This window comes from Neolamprologus brichardi, chromosome 4, assembly GCF_056152115.1.
Source record: "Neolamprologus brichardi isolate AB-2024 chromosome 4, ASM5615211v1, whole genome shotgun sequence".
NCBI classification, from domain to species: domain Eukaryota; kingdom Metazoa; phylum Chordata; class Actinopteri; order Cichliformes; family Cichlidae; genus Neolamprologus; species Neolamprologus brichardi.
Genome location: NC_142107.1, coordinates 24869019 through 24890387, shown reverse-complemented (window position 1 = coordinate 24890387; position 21369 = coordinate 24869019). Strand labels below are relative to the sequence as shown.

The 21369-nt window shown below is 47.0% G+C and overlaps 1 protein-coding gene across 2 annotated transcripts; it reads right to left on the bottom strand.

The window, feature by feature from the left end:
• Nucleotides 1–977: 977 nt before the first annotated feature.
• On the bottom strand, nucleotides 978–21140 carry LOC102777417 (calpain-15-like). Of its 2 annotated transcripts, none has more exons than XM_087840149.1 (13): nucleotides 20999–21140; nucleotides 18322–18509; nucleotides 9228–10281; nucleotides 8761–8969; nucleotides 8470–8653; nucleotides 6951–7174; nucleotides 6732–6857; nucleotides 4097–4249; nucleotides 3639–3800; nucleotides 3066–3286; nucleotides 2216–2361; nucleotides 1796–1974; nucleotides 978–1511 (listed from the first exon to the last, which is right to left on the bottom strand). In XM_087840149.1, the coding sequence occupies exons 2-13, from the start codon at nucleotides 18480–18482 to the stop codon at nucleotides 1334–1336; spliced, it is 2997 nt and encodes a 998-aa protein (XP_087696275.1). In that variant the 5' UTR covers nucleotides 18483–18509; nucleotides 20999–21140; the 3' UTR covers nucleotides 978–1333. The 2 variants fall into 2 exon arrangements, with proteins under 2 accessions (XP_087696275.1, XP_087696276.1); XM_087840150.1 differs by having other exon boundaries at nucleotides 978–1507.
• Nucleotides 21141–21369: the final 229 nt, after the last annotated feature.

Here is a 21369-nt window from a genome sequence, read left to right as displayed (position 1 = left end):
CAGTGCTGCCACTAACCAATGAAATCACAATATGGAAATCCTGAGGGAGCAGCATCAACATGCTGGAGTCAAAGCAGAGAGCAATCAGGAGCTCCACCTTCAAGTGTTGGAGCAGCGTGCAGGTGTGAATCCTGCCTTACAGGTGAACATTCAAGGTTGATCGTGACCGCTTTACTTGTCGCAAGTGCTTTAAAACTCATAAACGTAGTGTCAGTTTGTAGTGATAAAAGGGGAAGGTATTAAATAGCATTTCACACTGAGACGATTTCCTGCAATAATCCAGAAGAAGAAGAAGAAAAGGTTACAGCGTGCTTTTATGTTGAAGGAGCTGCGACGGCACTAACTTCCAGACTGGCTTAAAAGAAGAAGCTTCATCCCTGCAGAGGGAAACTGGCACTCGTGCAGCTTCTCCCTTTGCTACAGGAAGCAGCTCACAGACAGAAGTGCTGCCCCTCTGCAGGCTTACAGACACTGGCCAATGAGAAACAAGTGGCTGTAAAGGCAGGAGGGCCTTGAAGGGACAGAAACTAAAACGGCTGCACGAAGAGTCAGCAGCAGATAAAAAAGGTCCAAGATTAAAACTATGGAGGCAGAAATGAGCAGGAGACATTTAAAGATTGTGAAGAGACAATGCTTCAACCTCTGAAATAATAAATAACACCGATCGATCAGACAGGCTACAGAAACGCCCACTGAAGTCAGGAGGGACACCTGCTCCTCTGTGGTTCATCCCTGGCTGCTCCAGATGTGAAGCTACGTAAATGTTTAAAGTAAAGAATAAAAAAACAAGTCTGTGGATGAATGAATTAGTCTGTAGAGTAAAGAGTAAATACTCATCCTTTTACCAAATGTGAACCAGCCAATGGGAGGGCTGCTTTCGTTTCAAACCAACAGATGGAATTAACAGCAACATGATGTCTGAACCTTTGGAACATCTGTTCCACATCTGTAGGAAAGAGAAACCGAATCATTGAGCTGTCACGTCGCCATGTGACGCGTCGCCATCTCTGTTCGTGTCATCCAATCAGACGTGGCGTGTTATTCTGGTGATGACTGATGATGTGTGAACTCTGGTCCTTAAACAGTTCGTAGAAAATGAATTTCATCTTAATTAGATTCAGTTTAAAGTAATCTCAGACTGGTTTAAACTTAGATTTGAGGAGAATTAAAGTGTTTTCTGACCCTGTTTTCTTTCAGCCTCACTTTGATAACTTCTGCCGATGAGGAGCTCCGACTCTAACAGACTCAGTGTCCGTGGGAAATAACCCTGTTCTCTATCAAGGCAGCGCTCCGATGAGTTCCTGTGTCCATCCACACGCTTGCTCCCGGTTCGTCATAGCGGCCGAGGCCGGTGCAGACCTGCGGTCTCGGGGCTCAGAGCCGGACTGTGCGTCGCCTTCGAGGGGCTCCAGTTCCCCAGAGAGGCCTGGACGGCCTTCCGGTGAGCCAGTCTGTGCGTGATGGAGAAGCCAGCGTTCCCCTCCAGCTGAGACAAAACCACAAGCACCTGTCTGAGAGACAAACACAGCCCGAGTCACAGGTGTACCAACATGCTCCGCCCCTTTATTTTCTCAGAGCGAGGAAATCAAACATTAAGACATAATTGAGTTGTGACTATTTCCTGATAGAGTCAGATCCACAGGTTTGTGGGCAGTGGCGCGTGTCTCGGTGCGTCCCACTACAAACGGGTCTCAGCTGGGATTTAAGTGTGTATGAAGTACCGCGGCGTTTTGAAAGTTGTGCTGAAATGTCGCGGCGTTCCCGGGTGGATTGTGCGGCTCGGCGTGCGGCGCACCTGTGCAGAGGAGGGATGCTGTCGATGGTCTTCAGGCTGCTGCGCGTCGACACCACGTTGAAGCTGTCGCTGCAGTCGCAGGACACGTGCAGGTGATGCCTCGGGTGCCTGTTCTCCACCATGACGATAAGCCCCGCCCAGCCATGGGTCAGGTAGTAACAGGTCATCCCCTCCCGACCCTGACACACAACAGTGATTCTCCATTACAGGTCAAAGTTTAAAGCAATGAAAGAGACTTCCTGTTAATGTGGATGTTGTTTAACGATGAATGAAGCAGATGTGAAATTGTTAGCGATGAAATGAAGACGAGAGATTTAAGAGCTCATAAATACTGAATGAACTCCACACGTCTGAAGGAGTTTCAGTCTTTGAGGACGTCAGAGGTGACAAACGTGTTTCAAAGCTCTCATACTCTCTCACCTCGTGCCGCTCGCCTTTGGTTTCTGCCAGCTGGATGATGGCGTCGGCGATGGTGGTGCTGGAGGCCGTCACTTGCTCCACCATCACCAGTCTGGAGCTGTAGACCGCCAGCACGTAGCCAGGCGCCTCCGACCTGCCGCAGCTCACTGAAACAGCACAACAGCGGCTCACTGATGACGGTGTAACGCCTGCTGCGACGCCTCAGGTACACCTGAGTCAGTTTCCCCCTGAGTCAGTTTCTCCCTGAGTCAGTTCCCCCTGAGTCAGTTTCTCCCTGAGTCAGTTCCCCCCTGAGTCAGTTTCTCCCTGAGTCAGTTTCCCCTGAGTCAGTTTCTCCCTGAGTCAGTTTCCCCCTGAGTCAGTTTCCCCCTGAGTCAGTTTCCCCCTGAGTCAGTTTCCCCCTGACCTCTTTTGAACTCTTTAACGAGTTCAGTATTTACATGGAGCTGGATGCTCTGCACTGAGGGGCTAAAATTCAGCTTTTAATGACCTGATGAGTGCACGAGCCACAAAACTTTCAGGGCTGGAAACAGATTTAAGCTCTGCAACGAAACCAACTTCACGTCCACTCCACGGTGCAGTCTGCTTTTTGTTCAGCAGCCAAACCCCAGAACTTTAAAAAGTGCATTCTGGGTAAACTTTCAGGGCTTTAACCAGCATGTGGGGGACATGTGTCTGCTCAGAACCAGTTGAAGCTCCATTTAAACGACATTTTCTACCAGGATCATCTTCTGGCTCCGACTCCTTTGGAGTAAAAACACTTTTTAAAGCAGACACATTTTGACACTCGGTGCAGGTTGTGGCTGCAAACTATGGAATCATCATGGAGATTGAGTGCTCGTGTCCTTACCTCCGCCCTCGGTGATGCAGCTGTGCCAGTGGTTAAAGGCGCAGCAGAGGACGGCGTACTCGCCCGGCTCCAGCATGACATCGCAGCCCACGAACCTCCTCACCGAGCGGCGGCTGTGAGCCAGCAGGCGGCCCAGCGTCAGCGTGCCGGCGCTGTCGTAGGCGACCCGAAACACCAGCACGCACAGATCCAGCAGGTGGCTCTCTGCCGTGTCCCAGCGCCTGAAACACGACTCTTTAATTTCACCATCTTTACTTCATTGCTGACGTTTATTTATCTTTACTTACTTTTTCTGTCTCATCTGCTTTTAATTGTTTTTGTGAAACATGTTTAATTTATTTCTGATACTTAACCTGTTTTTTCCTGTTTATTTACTTTCTGCTTTTGTTTGTACATTTATTAGTTTTTTCTCTGTGCATCTCAAAAGCACAAATGAACACAGATCAGATGGACTCATGTAGGTACAGACTGGAGGCGTTTCAGCCAGCGTCGTCTCTCCTACGAGAGCTGGCCTCTATGATGCTCAGGTGACAGCGGTGACGTTACGAAAAGCCGCACAGGTGCGCGTCCTACCTGCTGCCCTGCTGGAATAAAGCCAGCTCCACGGCCGTCCTCTCCAGCACCGTGATCGACACCACCGACACGGGGACGTCGGCGGCTCGGGGGAAAATGCCGGGGACTCGAACCTCCTGCCAGTCTGAGTGAATCTTACAGATGTCCACGGAGTCAAAGTACCTGACAGGAGAGAACAGCGAGTCTGTTTCTGTTCAGCGTTTTGATGCTTTTCTTTACTCTGCAGGTCACCAGAGAGACTTTAGCATTTACAGTCACAGATCACACAAAGCAACACACAGGGTAGAGAGAGCAGGAGGGGACCTGGTGGATGTTAATGAACACTTTATATTCTGTCATTCGTCATAAATGAACTCTTTGTTTTTCCCACTTTACATCTGAGTAAAGTTTTCTTCTGTTTTTAGGTCTTCCTGCTCATAAAACTAACGCAGACATCAAAAACACGCTGCTGCCGTCACCTGGTGAAATCCCAGAAGTCCATCCAGAACAGGCCGTCCTCGGCTCGCTGGGCGCACAGCTCCCTCTTCAGCTGCGGAGGCCAGTCTGACCAGTCGTCCGCCCAGGCGCCGGTCCAGGAGAAGCGACCCCACGGGTTCCTCAGCTGCAGTAACCTGACACACACAATGGGATTAACAGGCTCGCTAGCTTAAAGTCAGATTTGGCGAGCCTTTATAACCTGGCTATATCACCATGGTAACTGGTGCTGAACATGTGACCTGGTCTGGAGCAGGTTATGCTCAGATATACGGTTTAAAACCAGCTGGAAGTGCCAGATTTCACTGCTTCCCACACCTGGTTTCTTCCTGTTAAAAGGGAGTTTTTCCTTCCCACTGTCACCGAGTGCTGGCTCACAGGGTCACATGATTGTTGGGTCGACCTTACAATATAAAGCGCTTTGAACGGGACTGTTGTTGTAATTTGGCGCTGTATGAATAAAATTGAATTGAACAGATTTAGTGTGTCTGCAGCTCCTCGCTTAATAAACGCTTAAAGACGCGTCAACATTTAGGAACATTTAGGAACATTTTTAGGAACATTTAGGAACATTTTTAGGAACGTTTAGGAACATTTTTAGGAACATTTTTTAGGAACATTTAGGAACATTTTTTAGGAACATTTAGGAACATTTTTAGGAACATTTAGGAACATTTTTTAGGAACATTTAGGAACATTTTTTAGGAACATTTAGGAACATTTTTAGGAACATTTAGGAACATTTTTTGGAACATTTTTAGGAACATTTTTAGGAACATTTAGGAACATTTTTAGGAATGTTTAGGAACATTTAGGAACATTTTTAGGAACATTTTTAGGAACATTTTGGAACATTTTTAGGAACATTTTGGAACATTTTTAGGAACATTTAGGAACATTTTTAGGAACATTTTTAGGAACATTTAGGAACATTTAGGAACATTTTTAGGAACATTTTGGAACATTTTTAGGAACATTTTTAGGAACATTTTTAGGAACATTTTTAGGAACATTTAGGAACAGCCTGCTCTTCATCACTGGTTCGTGCACACGCTCAGAGGCGGTTCTACATTTCGAGGAGTGTGATGAAGAAGATGCTGATGACTCAGAGTGATGTGCGGTATGTGTTTCACGTCTTTAAATGTTCACGCTGCTGGTAATTGTGAAACGCGTCAGCACGTCGGCGGCGCCGGGTTAATGAGATGGGTCTGACGCCCACGGAGACATCTCAGAGCTCTTCTTTCAAACTTTTTCAAGCGTCTGCAGACTCCGCCTCCAACCCCACCGACAGAAAAACAGCGCTCCTGCATCCGTTTGTGAGTAATCCGCCTCCCGTTCCCTCGAGGGTTTCTCTTGCAGACTCCTGCCGCCTCCTCCTGCGGAGCCTCCTCCCTGTAGCTCGCAGCAGTCGCCGCTGTAGGTTTGAGGGAACATCCTGTATGCGTGTGAATGATGAAGCGGTTAATGGAGCGACGCTGAGAGGAACATTTGTTCTCTGAATGTGTCCTTAAGGCAGCGCTCGTCTGCAGACCTGCTGCGTTTATACTGTGGGAGTTTTGATGGATGATAACAGCAGAGCCTCCAGCTCAGACTCGGAGAAAACACCCCCGCCTGTCCCACGCAGGAGCAAGTCTGACTGATGGAGGCACGACTGCAGACATCGAGTCTCTGCTGCTCTTATTTGTGTCTGTTCAGGATGGATGTGCGTTCGTGTGTGTGGTCAGGTTTCATGTGGGTGTTCGACTCCCTGCTTTGTTCTGCGCTCAGTTTGCGTCTCCTTTCTGGTCTTGTGGCGTCTCTTTGTCTCCGCCCTGCGTCTCTTTGGCTCCGCCTGCGTCTCTTTGGCTCTGCCCTGCGTCTCTTTGGCTCCGCCCTGCGTCTCTTTGTCTCCGCCCTGCGTCTCTTTGGCTCCGCCCTGCGTCTCTTTGGCTCCGCCCTGTGTCTCTTTGGTCGACTTTGTAACTGTTAACTTCAAGCAGAGACTCAGAGTGATGTCATCAGCGGGTCTGTCTGACTGTCAGTGTTTTGGACACAGAATGACTGTGTGTGGACGAGAGGGCGGAGCTGAGTGGGCGGGGCTTCTTTGATTTGTGGTGAATTTTTCTGCATTAATTTATGTTTGAAACGTTGTTTATGGAAAAACTCCAAAACCAGGCACCAGGTTTCCAACGCCATGCACAGGCAGTGGGAGGAAGTCTTTCCTGTTTTTACTGAGGGGGACAAACGCCCATCCACCTGTCAGTCAAAGAAGCCACGCCCCTATTACGCTAAACTCAGCTTTAATCCAATTCAAACAGAGTTATAGATATTTTATCAGTTTGAGCATCAGGCTGTAAACGATGACTCACTGCTGGAGGATCTGCAGGTTTTTTAAACCTCTGCCTGCTCTGAACTTTTATCTGTTACTCTTATTATTGTGCATATTTCCAGTTTCTCTGTTTTCTTTAAATATATCTCTTTTATTTGTTGTACAGTGTCCTTGGGTGCTCTGAAAGGCGCTATTTTTAAATAAAATGTATTATTATTATTTTTACTAAACTATAATGAGCATCCAGCTAACGCTAACCAGGAGCAGCGATAACGAGAACGGTAACCAACGGAGCGACCTCGAAGCCTCACCTGTGGCCGTCGACGTCCCGCACATCGAGCACAGAGTACGCGTGTCGCGGACGTAAACCCAGAGACTCGTACTCCGCGTCGTCCACCTTCATGTTACCTCCACCGCAGGACGCCCCCATCAGGAACCTAACAGCAGCACGAAAAGAGGCGGGGTTAACCGAGCTTAAAGAAACAGCTCCGTCCTCTCAGAGCACTTCAACCTTCCCACGAACGTCTCACCCGGCCTCTTTGGAGCTCAGCATCTTGGCCCAGATCAGGTCCGTGTCGATGGGCTCCTCTTTGGGGTTGGTGGCACTGACCTGAAGGGCCAGCGACTCGCAGGGGGCCCCGGTCAGGGTGGAGAGGCCCTCGATGGCGCGGCCGGCTTGCAAAGCAAAGTAGGAACCGTGGAGCTTGGCCAGAGCCTTTTCAATCAGAGCCACCCACAGCTGCTTCCTCTGGGCCTGGAGACACAGAGAAGGATGGAGAGGATCAAAGCTTTAACACATTCCCATGATGCATTGAGTTTTTCCTTTCCAGTCACCTTTCTCACTCACTATGTATTAACAGACCTCTCTGCATTGAATCATATCTGTTATTAATCTCTGTCTCTCTTCCACAGCATGTCTTTATCCTGTCTTCCTTCTCTCACCCCAACCAATCACAGCAGATGGCCCCGCCCCTCCCTGAGCCTGGTTCTGCCGGAGGTTTCTTCCTGTTAAAAGGGAGATTTTCCTTCCCACTGTCGCCAAAGTGCTGCTCATAGGGGGTCATATGATTGTTGGGTTTTTCTCTGTATCTATGAAGCGCCTTGAGGCGACTTTTGTTGTGATTTGGCGCTATATAAATAAAATTGAATTGAATTGAACATGATGACAAGAAGAGGAAGTGCACATATGTGCTCACAGCTAATCAGAGAACCTGATCCTGATCCTGATCTCATCATTACTGACAAAAGCAGGCTAACAGGGCCTGAGAGTGGACTCGTCAGGACTTCCATTAGAAACTCCAAATTCTAAGATGCATTAAAGTATTAAAGTAATCCAGGGATAGTGAAGTACGTTGTGGTGAACAGAAATTATTTTACTGCAGTCGAAACCTGTAAAAATCTAAAGGATATTCTTCCACAGATAAAACATCCGAACTCAGGCAGTAATAAAACGCCGCCCTCTGGTGGTGAAGCTGAATCCTGCAGCGGGCAATCACACAAAGTGCCTTTAAACAGAAATGCCTCAGATATGGAGGAATAGCCATGATGCTACAGGAATCGCCTCTTCTTTTAACGTGTAATTCACTGTGTAAGGAGTAATTCAGGCCACTGGGTGGCGCTGCAGAGTACAAAGGAAGAAGAGGATAACTTCTTGTTTAGCCTCCCTGTACTCCGCGCAGGTACAGAGGAGGGCTTTACCGATCCTTAAAAATGGTTCCCGTCCTCTGAGGGGTGAATTTCAGCTTCTTTGCTCAGGACGGAGGTTTCTATTTCCGAGATGCAGGACAGCGTTATAAAAATAGCTTTGTCCGGGTTGCTGTCACTGAATTAAATAAGTTTTTGTTTTTGATTCGAGATATTAAATATCACACATGTGCTACAGCGAGGTTTATATCTTTATTAGGTATGTGTGTTTTTTGAAGGGATGCCAAATGCTATCATTTGATTGGTAACTTTATTTGGGTATAAATAAAGTTACCTTGAAAAACTTTTCCCCGTGTTTTGAGCTGAGACCTTTTTCCAACACCAACCACACGTGAACAATTTCACCTGAGAGAAGAGGAGGTGGCCGCTCTCGTCGCACGGCAGCATGTCGTCCACCAGCACCGTCGTCCACGAGCCGTCTTTGCACAGACGCACCTGATAGGCTCCCTCTGCGCACAGCGAGCGGGTCACCATCACCTTCTCCACCAGCTCCGGCCGCTCCGCCAGAACAGCCAAGGCGCTCAGGAACCTGCTCTCCGAACACAGCCTTCCTTTAATGTGCTTAAACAATCATCCAGAAATAAATCCTGGGAATAATAATCAATAATAAACTGTGTGACAGCGTAATCAGCTCACCAGCAGTTACCCAGAAGCCCCTGCAGGATGTCGGACGGACGCAGCGTGCGGAAAACGGTCCACTTCACGCCGCGGTCCCTGAAGGCGGCGCAGCTGATTTCCTGTGGACGAAGCCACTTCTTGACCCGATGCTGGACGCTGTCGTCCAATGGGAAGCCGACGGACTTTGGACCGGGAGGGAAACTGTCGTCCACAAACGTCACCGCGTTCTGGGAGAAGAAGAAGACGATGATGCAATGAGATGTGCACGCCGGACACGCCCACTCTTCCATCCTCCATCGGCTGTGTAACCTGTTTAATTTTTCTCGTTAATGTCGGAGGTTCTGGTGCAGATCCAGAGCTGAACACAGTGACGTTCAGGCTGCTCTGCACTCTGGGTGGAGGTCGTTATGGCTCTGAGGACGACTGTCAGTCCACCTCCACCATAAACTCTTGTTTCTAACTTAAATTTAAAGCTTTGAACGCACCTCTCTGCAGAAGCTGACGATGTTCTCCCACAGCTCTTTGGCCGTGCCCTCGTCGCTCTGCCGCAGCGCCTCCACCAGCCGGCTCTCCTTCCTCCTTGGGAACAATTCTGCTTTTAGCTGCTGAGGGGTGTGGCAGGCCTGGCAGTGTTTGGACTCCAGCCGGTTTATGAGTGTGCACGCCGGACACGCCCACTCCTCCATCCTGTTCACAGCGAGCGAAAATGACATGGAGGCGTCTGATGCAGGTGACAACGGGGACATCTCTTCTTTAAGGATGCTGAGTCTCCTGCCGGCCAGCAGCTCCGGCTGGGTGGAGGGATGGGACACGGCGAGGATGGAGGGAGAAGACGTGCTCTGAGCCTGGCTGAGGCCAACATCTGGAGGGGGCACCTCTCTGCGGCTGCAGGGCACTGGATTGTTGTGGCCAGCAGGGGGCGCAGTCAGCACGGAGGAGGAGGTGTTCGGATGCAAAGCTTCTGCATGTAAACTCTCCCCTCGGGCGGAAATCGATAGCGAGAGCGCCGCCGCTGCAGGTTCGGCCCGCCGTGCTCCGGGATCCTCGCAGACGTCGGGCACGAGGAGCGCCTCGGCCGGGATCTGAGGGAGGGACAGTTTGCGGGGTCCGCCGCAGGCCGAGCAGGACATAGAGGTGGGCGTGTTCTGCAGCGTGCACCTCGAGCACTCCCATGCCAGGCTGCTTTTGTCGGCGTCTCCGGGCTGCTTCCTGCTCTGGGGTCGGCACGTCTCCGTCCAGGACATCCTGAGGGGGCCGGAGCAGCTGCTGGAGCGCTGAGGCCGGGGTTGGGCTTCCGCGGACGCCCTGGCGTAGCCGCAGAGGTTGCAGGCCAGGCTGTCGGGGGAGTTCGCCAGTGTGCAGCGTGGGCACGCCCAACCGTCGTCCTCTCTGCTTGCTCCGGGCCACATCCACCGGGCATCGGGTCCCTGCCGAGGAGCTTCACAGATGGAGCAGCGGGGGGCGCCGGCGGCGTTGAGGAAAGTGCAGCAGCCGCACGCCCACTGACTCCTCTGGATGGGCATCGATCCAGAGGAGAAACTACAGAGAGAAACAGTCATGTGATCAAACGGGAGGACATTAACGTCAGAATCTGACCGATGTAAGATTATTGAGACCGATATCGATATCAAAATCCATTTATGATGATTTACCAAGATGGTATAAAAATTTAGCTGAAAAATAATCTTTCATTGTTACAACAAGTCATGAATTACTTGTTGACTCCTTTTTTGAGGCATTCTAAACAAAAAAGTTGCAGAGTGCCCTCTGGTGGACAAACTATGCAACATCAACACTAATAAGACGTTTGAAGGGTGTTTCTATTGTCTCTTCTTTACTCTTATTTATCAGATTGCAGATTAAATATATCGGCAAAAAGCTAATATCGATCAACATATGAGTCGGACTAATATATATTAATATATATTATTCCTACAAATAAAATCCATCAGCAAACACCAGTTGTTAAAAATAGATATTGGTCGTGTTTCCGGGTCAAAGCGTCTCCTGCGTGGATGATGTTTCGTCATCTTTGAGTCCTCATCCTCTCCAGCTTCTTTCAGCAGTATTCATATACAGCGCGTCTTTAACTCACAACACAATGCGCTGTAAGAAAAAAAAAAAAACGTGCAAAATTGCACCCAAAAAAATCAGCGAAACAGCGAGGCCGCGAAAGGTGAACCGCATTATAGCGAGGGAACACTGTATAATCAAATCAAATCACTTTTATTGTCACATCACATGTGCAGGCACACTGGTACAGTACATGCGAGTGAAATTCTTGTGTGCGAGCTTCACAAGCAGCAGAGTTGTGCAAAAATACAATAACGTAAAACAAGCAAAATATAAGAATGGCTAAATCTGAGACTAATAAATATATGTACAATATATAATAGTATATGCATTACTGGATGTGTATACTAAATATGTTTTTCTACGTGTGTGTGTGTGTGTACATATTTTACAAATTAAATAGAGTAAGCAATAAAATATATAAAATATACAGAGGTTTGTAGTTGGATATTGTGCAAAACAGTGGCATTAATTAACAATTTACTTATTTATTTACTCTTATTTAGTTAAGTTTAGTTTAATTTTAATTATTAATCTTTGCACTCCCTGCCCTCCATATTGGATTATTTTGAACTTTGAGTCATGCAAAGCCACTCTAGAGATCAAGAATTAAATGAACAGCTTGAAATAAGCAGAGTAGCTGATCACTCTCAGACATTTTCTTCATTGAGATAAGAATGATGTCTGGAAATGTTAGATAAACTTTGCCGTGTTTTTCATGACACTGGTGAAAATTTCCACCGTGAGTATCTGCTAAAAGCAAACCACGGAAACATCGAGCTTCAGTGTGTTTATCTGTGAAAGCCCGAGAGACGAAAATGGAAGAAAAAGCCTGAAAATATGAGAAGAAATGCAAATATAAACGTGTGAGTGAATAACAGTTTCCTTTGCTGTGCTGGAGGGAAATCATTAAAATGCACGAATATGCAAATGAAACAACAAAATCTGCTCTTCCACTTTTGCCTCGCTGACGCCGGCTTCATGGCGAGCAGGCTGCTCAGCGTCTTTGTAAATAAATAAAAACACGGTTCTAATCTCAGCTTCATGCTCGGCTGTAAAGCAGACCCAGATAATCTGCACCCTGGTGTCCGGGGAGGAACGAGACCTCGGGAGCCGTGTTCAGGCTGGCCCACATTTTCTGGCTGCACTTTTCTAAGTAGTTTGGCATGAAGCCTGAAACTTCCAGCACAGCTGACCTGAAGGATTTACTGCAGAACAAGCTGTCTGTAAGAGGCAGGTGACGGCTGCTGCACGCCGCACTCGGGACAAAACACACTTTTAATCAACAGCCGGCCTTCGTGAGAACCTCTGCTGTTTGTGTGCTTGAGAAACAAGCTGCTCGCAGAAGGCTGAATACAGAAAACCCTGAGTTATTTTAACTGACAAGATATAAACATGAGAACTTTCTAAGGTCATAAAAGTTGGAGGTGCTCATTTTCTGCAGATCCCCTGTGCGTTCATCGGCCCATATTTCCACGCAGATAAATGCTGTATGCTCATTCATTCAACTCAATTTAAACCAAATCAGATGGAAGTAGTCCCAAAACAGCTGCTGCACAAAGTGGGGGATGGATCCAATTTCCTGGAAATGTTTCTCATAATCCGGACACAATGAGAGCCTTTTAGCTGCAAATCACAGCGGCTGAAAAAGGAACGACGCAGGGAAACGGCCTGCAACCTGTGAAGGCTGCAGTTCCACTGACGTCCACTGGGGACCCCAGAAGTGAGTCATACCCCACTCAGGTTTTGAGAAGATTTGTTGGATGTGATCAAATGAACGGCCGGAGAGCTGTCAGCAACCACCCTCGACGCCAGCACACTGCTGCGGCTGCAGTTTGAACTCGTCGTCAAACAGCCTCCTGCTGCTCTTTGAGCTGCACTGAACAGCTAGCTGCTAGTCACTTGGCTAGCAGTTAGCAAATATTTGCAGACAAAACTACCGTAATCGTGACGACCAAAGCAATCAACACAAAGTTTTTGGTGCAGCATCTCCTCATGACTTTATTTGAGAAACGCTAAAACTTTGCAGCAGGAATAAAACTGTTCACAGCCTGAAACACAAACTGATTGGTCTCTGTGATCACTTCCTCCTTCATAACAGCTGATTTATAACTCACCTGTTTCAACTGGATTAAGGCTTAAAGTTTATACTGTTAGGGGCGTGGCCTCTGTGACTGACAGGTGGATGGTGACCAGTGTTGGGAAGGTTACTTTTCAAATGTATCCCATTACAGATTACAGATTACAGATTACATGCCCCAAAATGTATTCTGTAACGTATTCCATTACGTTACTTAGTGAGAGTAACTATTCTGAATACTTTGGATTACTTAATATATTATCATGCTTTTTACAACTACATGAATGTACTATTGCTGTGATTTATTACTGTTACTGAAGGTTACTCACCATACCAACACCAACTAGATGTTTAAATCTTAATATAAATGAGTAACAGTAGGTGGACATTAGGTAAGGCTGCACTTTTTGCAGCAATCTCATATAGAAAACTATTCTGCGCGTATATAAAACAGGTCCGCGGGGACCTCTGGCTAATACGGTGGGTTCTGTGTCGGCTCGTAGCTGAAAACTAGCTTTACTTTGTTGTCTGGGTCAACTTTGCTAGCGAGAGACAGAGAGAGGCGTTGAACGGCTGCTCCAACAGAACTTATTGTTTCAGAGGAAAACACGAACACGGTGTACAGTCGAGTCTTAATAGCTTACTTACAACTGGGCTCGTCAGGCTCTCTTCTTGGCTGCAGTGGTTATTATTATATTTACATGCTTCCAGCTCCCGTTTCTGCTCGATGACAGCTCGTACTTTTCCTTTTTCTCCCTCCCTCGCTCACAGACACATAACGGGTATGGCAGTCCATTCTCCCTGCAGCACGGACTACACTGCCCATGATGCTACATTCTTTAGGGTGATGCCTGTAACACTCTGCTATTGCCTTCATATTAAATCATTTTTTGAACAATAATTTTAATTTTTTTTTTAAATAAATATTTTTTCACATCATTATGCGGCTGCGAGTAGAGCTGACCTGGGCCGTGAGATTGAGACATTAGAGCCTCTTAATGCGTGTTTGTTTGGGTTTCCACCGGCGTGGAAACCAAAATAGAGAGGACATACAGTGGGGCAAAAAAGTATTTAGTCAGCCACCGATTGTGCAAGTTCCCCCACTTAAAATGATGACAGAGGTCAGTAATTTGCACCAGAGGTACACTTCAACTGTGAGAGACAGAATGTGAAAAAAAAATCCATGAATTCACATGGTAGGATTTGTAAAGAATTTATTCGTAAATCAGGGTGGAAAATAAGTATTTGGTCAATAACAAAAATACAACTCAATACTTTGTAACATAACCTTTGTTGGCAATAACAGAGGTCAAACGTTTACTATAGGTCTTTACCAGGTTTGCACACACAGTAGCTGGTATTTTGGCCCATTCCTCCATGCAGATCTTCTCAAGAGCAGTGATGTTTTGGGGCTGTCGCCGAGCAACACGGACTTTCAACTCCCGCCACAGATTTTCTATGGGGTTGAGGTCTGGAGACTGGCTAGGCCACTCCAGGACTTTCAAATGCTTCTTACGGAGCCACTCCTTTGTTGCCCGGGCGGTGTGTTTTGGATCATTGTCATGTTGGAAGACCCAGCCTCGTTTCATCTTCAAAGTTCTCACTGATGGAAGGAGGTTTTGGCTCAAAATCTCACGATACTTGGCCCCATTCATTCTGTCCTTAACACGAATCAGTCGTCCTGTCCCCTTGGCAGAAAAACAGCCCCATAGCATGATGTTTCCACCCCCATGCTTCACAGTAGGTATGGTGTTCTTGGGATGCAACTCAGTATTCTTCTTCCTCCAAACACGACGAGTTGAGTTTATTCCAAAAAGTTCTACTTTGGTTTCATCTGACCACATGACATTCTCCCAATCCTCTGCTGTATCATCCATGTGCTCTCTGGCAAACTTCAGACGGGCCTGGACATGCACTGGCTTCAGCAGCGGAACACGTCTGGCACTGCGGGATTTGATTCCCTGCCGTTGTAGTGTGTTACTGATGGTGACCTTTGTTACTTTGGTCCCAGCTCTCTGCAGGTCATTCACCAGGTCCCCCCGTGTGGTTCTGGGATCTTTGCTCACCGTTCTCATGATCATTTTGACCCCACGGGATGAGATCTTGCGTGGAGCCCCAGATCGAGGGAGATTATCAGTGGTCTTGTATGTCTTCCATTTTCTGATGATTGCTCCCACAGTTGATTTTTTCACACCAAGCTGCTTGCCTATTGTAGATTCACTCTTCCCAGTCTGGTGCAGGTCTACAATTCTTTTCCTGGTGTCCTTCGAAAGCTCTTTGGTCTTGGCCATGGCGGAGTTTGGAGTCTGACTGGTTGAGGCTGTGGACAGGTGTCTTTTATACAGATGATGAGGTCAAACAGGTGCCATTCATACAGGTAACGAGTGGGGGACAGAAAAGCTTCTTACAGAAGACGTTACAGGTCTGTGAGAGCCAGGGATTTTCCTTGTTTGAGGTGACCAAATACTTATTTTCCACCCTGATTTACGAATAAATTCTTTACAAATCCTACCATGTGAATTCATGGATTTTTTTTTCACATTCTGTCTCTCACAGTTGAAGTGTACCTCTGGTGCAAATTACTGACCTCTGTCATCATTTTAAGTGGGGGAACTTGCACAATCGGTGGCTGACTAAATACTTTTTTGCCCCACTGTAGCTGAACATATGAAACAGGAAAAGATCACCATGTTATCCATTTATTTCAACAAAGTAACTGTATTCTAAATACCACCTTTTTCAACTGTAACTGTAACAGAATACAGTTACTCATATTGTGTATTTTAAATATGTGACGCTGGTACATGTACTCCGTTACTCTCCGACACTGATGGTGACACAGGCGGCTGTAGCTGCTAGCTGCCGTGTTTGTGCTGTTGGAGCCTTTTTAATGACATCATGTCTGCTGTGGGGTTACTGTAGTAACAGAAGGCGGAGCTGCAGATATGATGAAATTCTGCAGCAGTCTAACTTCTGCTCTTCACTTCTATTTAATTTCATTTTGACTTCTTATTGACTTTATTTTGGCGCCTTATCAACTCCTGTACTCTGATATTGATCTTAAGTAATTTCATTTCATTTTTCTTAAATGATTTAAGAAAACTGATTTCATTTCATTCAATAAGGAGGAGAAACACTGGAGGTGCAGGCAGCTCTAAACCTGAATCAGGTTTGTGCATCATGGAACAAAGTGCTGAAATCTGGACTTTCCTGCAGCTCTAAGGAGGCGATTCCTCGGAGAACCTGGAACTTCTGCTGTTCTGCTGTGTGTTTCCAGATCCTTCTCCTCCACATCTATGAAAGGTATTTTGATCTTTGTGCATCAGACGGGAGTGCAGTGGCCTGCTGAGCTGAATTCCCAGCGGAAAGCTCGAGTGGGCTTCTTCAGACCAGCTCTTCCACCGGGGATTTCCCCATCAGCGCTCCATTTCCTGTCAGCGAGTAACTTGACTCCTGGCCGAGGCTCCCGAAGGCTAAGATGACTCACAGTGAGCCGAGCGCTGGCGGTTTATTCGGCATAAATGCAGTAATAATTAATAAGGAAGGCTGCGGTTTGATCATATCGAACGATTCATGAAATATTCACAGTGACGTCTAAACGACGGACATATTTCAGCCTTACTATAGTCGCTCATTAACAAAACCAGCTGGGAGACCTGTGGTGCTGCTGGATCCAGCTGTTCTGGTCACGCCGGCTTTGAAGATGTTTTTCTCCTTTGTTCTCGTCTCCTGTGCTTCTGTTTGTTGTGTTTCCTGAAGCCGTGTGTCGGTGCTTGTGTACTCAGTGTCTGGATGGTATAAGTGTGTTTATTGCATGTGCTGCAGGAGAAGCCTCAGTGAGCGGGAATCTATCCATCTTAGAGGATAAAACAATTTAGGATTCACAATTTAGCCCCCACACATCAATGATCCAGCTGAACTCAAATAACACGACTTCATTTTTTCTCGGTTCCTAATTAAAAGGTAATCAGCTTTTAGCGTTCTGCTAATCTGTGCTGATTGGTCGGTGAACGATTCAGGATGGCGCCCGCTGCAGCTAAAGCCCAGCAGAAGCAGCTGACTGAGGTGGTTGGAGGTGACGCTACGAACTCTCTGCAGCCTCTTCGCTTCATGCCCCAAATCAAAATGGGAGATGCCGTGAAGCAGCGTGTGGTATCTTACTACAGCAGAAACCTCGAAGAAAGTTAAAACTCAACTATTTCGAACTTCTTGAACTCTTCTATTAACAACATGATGAAAATTTGCAAGTACAGAGATTTTAGAGGTTTATTCTGGAGGAGCGTAAGAGCTGTGGAACAGGAAGTTCTTCAGTCTTGATCTTAATGTTCATCTTCCAGAGCCCATCTCTGTGACATCGAAGCCTCTGAGCGTTTAATGGGTTTGACTCCCAACACAGACGATGCTTTGCCCATCTGTCCTTTTCCCCTCGCGCCTCCTCGCGCCTCCTCGCGCCTCCTCGCGTCTCCGCTTTGCTTCCTGTGTTTTCCTCCCTTGTTTTTGCTTCTTTTGGATTCAAACTTCCAGATTGCATCCCAGACATTCCAACATTGTTGAAACGTTTGGGGACTTTGAGGTCGAGATCAGAAATATACCTTGTATAGTTCCAGCTGTTTAGTAATGATTGTGATCAGACGGCCACACAGCGTCAACTCTGTTTCCTTTTTAAACCTAAATTCTGTTTAACGTGTTCTGTGGCGAGCATCTGAACACAGCATGTTAAACCCTGTGCTGTGGGAACTGACGGTTACCTCAGAAGGACAATTTTCACTTTTCTCAAGATGGATTTATCTTATTTTTCCCCAGAAACAATAAAACGATTCTTCTTCGGTCCGGCAGACTGTAAAACTCACATCTTCAACTTTAGATTTGGCCTATTTCCAACCTCGGGTCTGGACATCGAGTGAAGCTGATGGTTACTGAACACCTGGAGGGTTACAGACATTGTTAGCAGGTCTGATAACCTTTAGCTCACCGTCGGCCAGTTTAAAGGGCGCCTGCGCTCAGACTCTGGGCTTACAGCTCAGTGCTCTTCATGTCGGCTTTGCACTTTAACCCCCTAACCCTGCACCCCCAGCTGTAGGAACTAAATGCTTGTAAGAGACTAAATCTGCTCTGCTCGTTAGCATGTGGTTAAAATGCAGCCGAGCAAAGATCCGTGTTTGCCGACAGCCTGGAGGATGAGGAGATGTTAAATCCGCCTCTTCTGGTTGCTGCAGGTCTCTGAGCTGCACGGCGCTGATTATCTGCAGCTCTGATTCCCAGCTAACCGGCAGGCACAAACAAACCTGCTCGCTGATAAAAAATCAGAGCAGAAGTGGGACCGCTGCAGGAGAATATCACACTGCAGATATTACAAACTGAAAAAGAGCCACGGTCTCGTTCTCATCTCATCGTTACGTCTTCGCCACGCCTCCTTCGCGTCTCACCTGCGCTCCCTGTGCCGGCCCGGTCTGGGAAGCTGCCGAGGCAGGAATGTGCTTTGGCTGCTCCTCAGGCATCCCATGATGGGGGAGGGAGGCAGAGCTGCACCCCGGGGCGCCGCATCGTCCTCCGCCTCGTCAGCGAGGGAGGAGGAGGAGCTTCCCATGATGCCGCTGGCTCAGGTGGAAGTGCCCTGAAGAAAGAGAGGGGGCGTGAGCATGCACAGAGGACAATAACACAAACACTGCTGCTGCTTTCACTGACTGTCTCGTCCCTGCTAACGTGCACGAGCTCCTCCACGTCTTCAGGCGTCTTCTTCCTTTGGTTTGCTGGGACTGAAGCGTTAACCCGGCCGAACGCACTGCTGATGAGACTCTGCGTCACTTCTGACCAGTGCCACAAAACTTTAAGTGTCTCCATTCAGCTCATTCATCTTTTTATTGTTGGGCTTTACAGCAGCTTTGCATGAAACACAGAGCAAAATAATCCTTCTTTATCTCGCACCGCAGCCTCGGTTCATCCTGTCTGAAAGGAGGCGCTTAAGCCCCTCCCCCTTTAAGACATCTTTATTCTGATTGGTTGTTCATCATTAAAAAAAAGGTTTAAACAGCAGGTGGGTCAGAATATGTGCTCTCTATGACATCATACAGATCCAAGAGTAGAGAAGACTGCGATAAACTGAGCGTTCGGAGCAGGCTGGAGAAACTGTGCAGACGTTTTGGCTCTAAACTCTTTTCTGAGTGACTTCAGAAAAAATTATATTTGCAAAGTCTGAATGATCTGCAGCGGACTTAAAAGCCACGTTTGATTGATGCAGATCCATCCTTATAAAGCTAATCATTCACCACTTCCACCATTAAGAGAAAGATTATCCCAGAGAGAAAATCACATTTAGCTTCATTCACAAATAGCAGCGAGTCATTAGCCTCCCTCCCTTACTTACTGAGCATAAGTGGACAGACGCCGGCTGAGCATGTAAAGGAGGGATGAAGTAATTACCGTGTGAGGTTTTGGTCGTGCTGAAAATAAAAGATGGAGAAAGTGCTGAAGCTTTCTAATCGTGCATTATTTGTAACGGCCAGCAGGTGGCAGCTCCTCTTGTTGTAACGATGAGTTTGAATAAAGTTGTTGATTTATGACCTCAGTAAGCACGTCAGGCTGAGTTTGTGCTGCAAAGTTTAAGTACCTTTGCATGATTCACAGTTTTTCTGTTTGAAACAAGATTTAGCCCCGCCCCTTTTAGGACAACTGTCTTCTGATTGGCTGCAACATTTAAACAGGTGGTGGGTGGAGCTTTTGTCTGCTCTCTGACATCACGCAGATCCAAAAGTTCAAAAAACTCTGTGAAACTGGTTGTTTGGAGCCGTCTGAAGGCGTTACGTACACTGATCTTATATATCCACGTATGATATTTATGATAAGATAAATGTGTATCACACATACAAACATCACTAATGTCACACAACTTTGCCGACATGTGGCCAACAGCAATGTTTTAATGTTCTTCGTTATTAAACATTCTCACATAATTAAGTGACGTCATATTCAGTACTTACTTTTGACAGTTCACTCTTGGCCGCTCCCTTCTGCCGTATTTTGCGGCAAAATTATCCACACCCACCGCCGCGCTATGAATTGTGGGATATATGGGACCACGAAGCGTGCACCGGACCACGCTTGATATTTGGGGAAATCGACGGCGCATTTGGAGTATGCATTTGAAGTACACTTCGAATTGGGACAGCCATCGTCGTGTGACGGTGACGTAATCGCACTTGAAATGCGTACTTCAAGCGTGCAGACCCTGAATTGGGACACAGCAAGAGTTTGTGCTGGAAAGTTTAAGTATCTTCACATGATTCACAGTTCTTCTGTTTGAAACAAGATTTAGCCCCACCCCTTTTAGGGCAACTGCAACATTTAAACAAATGGTGGGTGGAGCTTTTGTCTGCTCTCTGACATCACGCAGATCCAAAAGTTCAAAAAACTCTGTGAAACTGGTTGTTTCTGGTTCACAGGGACTACATTACGTACGCTGATCTTATATATCCACGTATGATATTTATGATAAGATAAATGTGTAACACATGAAAAATTAAATAATGGGTGATGTTATGATTATTATTAACTATTAACAGCTTTTTAAACTAAATCTCTTTTATCCTCATACTTCAGTTTTAAACCAGAGGAGGATTATGTGAAATGTTAATCAGCAGCTTCATCTTCATCAGTGTGTCTCTGGCTCCAGCTGCTCCTGCTCGCTCCACAGTTGTGTCCTTGAACAAGGACTTCAGATACGATCAGGAGCTCCAGATCCAGATGCTCCTGATCGGGACGCTGACTGAGAGTCTGCTGCGAGCACTTCTATCAAAATCCTCGGATTTTATTCTCAGAAGAGAAAGCTTTGCTCTCAAACTGTCTCTCTCCTCCTTGGTGTTTATGACTACATGATAAAGATACGCTCCGAGCGTTAAAGCCGCAGATGTCTGCTGTTAAATGAAGTGATCAGAGACAGTTTGCTCTGCCTCCCTCTGTCCCTCACTGCAGAGGCTTCATTGCTGATACCTGAAGTTCACATGCAGACTTTAGGTAACCTGGTGCACCTGCAGTACAGCTGGTGGCTGGCTGAGACACTGCAGGCATGAAAACAAAGAGCAGCCCGGAGGAGAGCTGCAGACTCACCGCGGAGAGGACGCCCGCTGCCGCCGCTGCTGCACCGAGGAGGACACGGATCTGTGGCTGCCAGCTGCCGGAGACCTCCATGCATCCTCTGTCATTCACACAGCGATGTGCACAGTCACCATCGAGCTCCTCGCGGTCCCCACCGTCAAGCTGCGGGGAGGAAGAACCACTTCCTCTCCGCACCTTCAAAATAAAATCCCAATAAAGCAAGAAGAAGATTACTAAACCCCGAGAGGAGGCTGAACGTTTGCGTAGGAATCTGCGAAGGAAGCCACGTTAACGCCTCATTCCACATTTCATCTGATTTATCACTGAGCAGAAATGAACTGTACCTCAGTGCAATGACAAGAAAGATTCATCCTGGTTTCTGG

Excerpts from the sequence above, each read along its gene's own strand:
- LOC102777417 (XM_087840149.1), bottom strand. The coding sequence starts at position 18,482 with ATGGGAAGCTCCTCCTCCTCCCTCGCTGACGAGGCGGAGGACGATGCG. Across the intron at positions 2,362-3,065 it reads CTGCATCACCGAGGGCGGAG|TGAGCTGCGGCAGGTCGGAG; the intron begins GTAAGGACACGA and ends GTGCTGTTTCAG. Across the intron at positions 1,512-1,795 it reads AGCATCCCTCCTCTGCACAG|ACAGGTGCTTGTGGTTTTGT; the intron begins GTGCGCCGCACG and ends TTTGTCTCTCAG.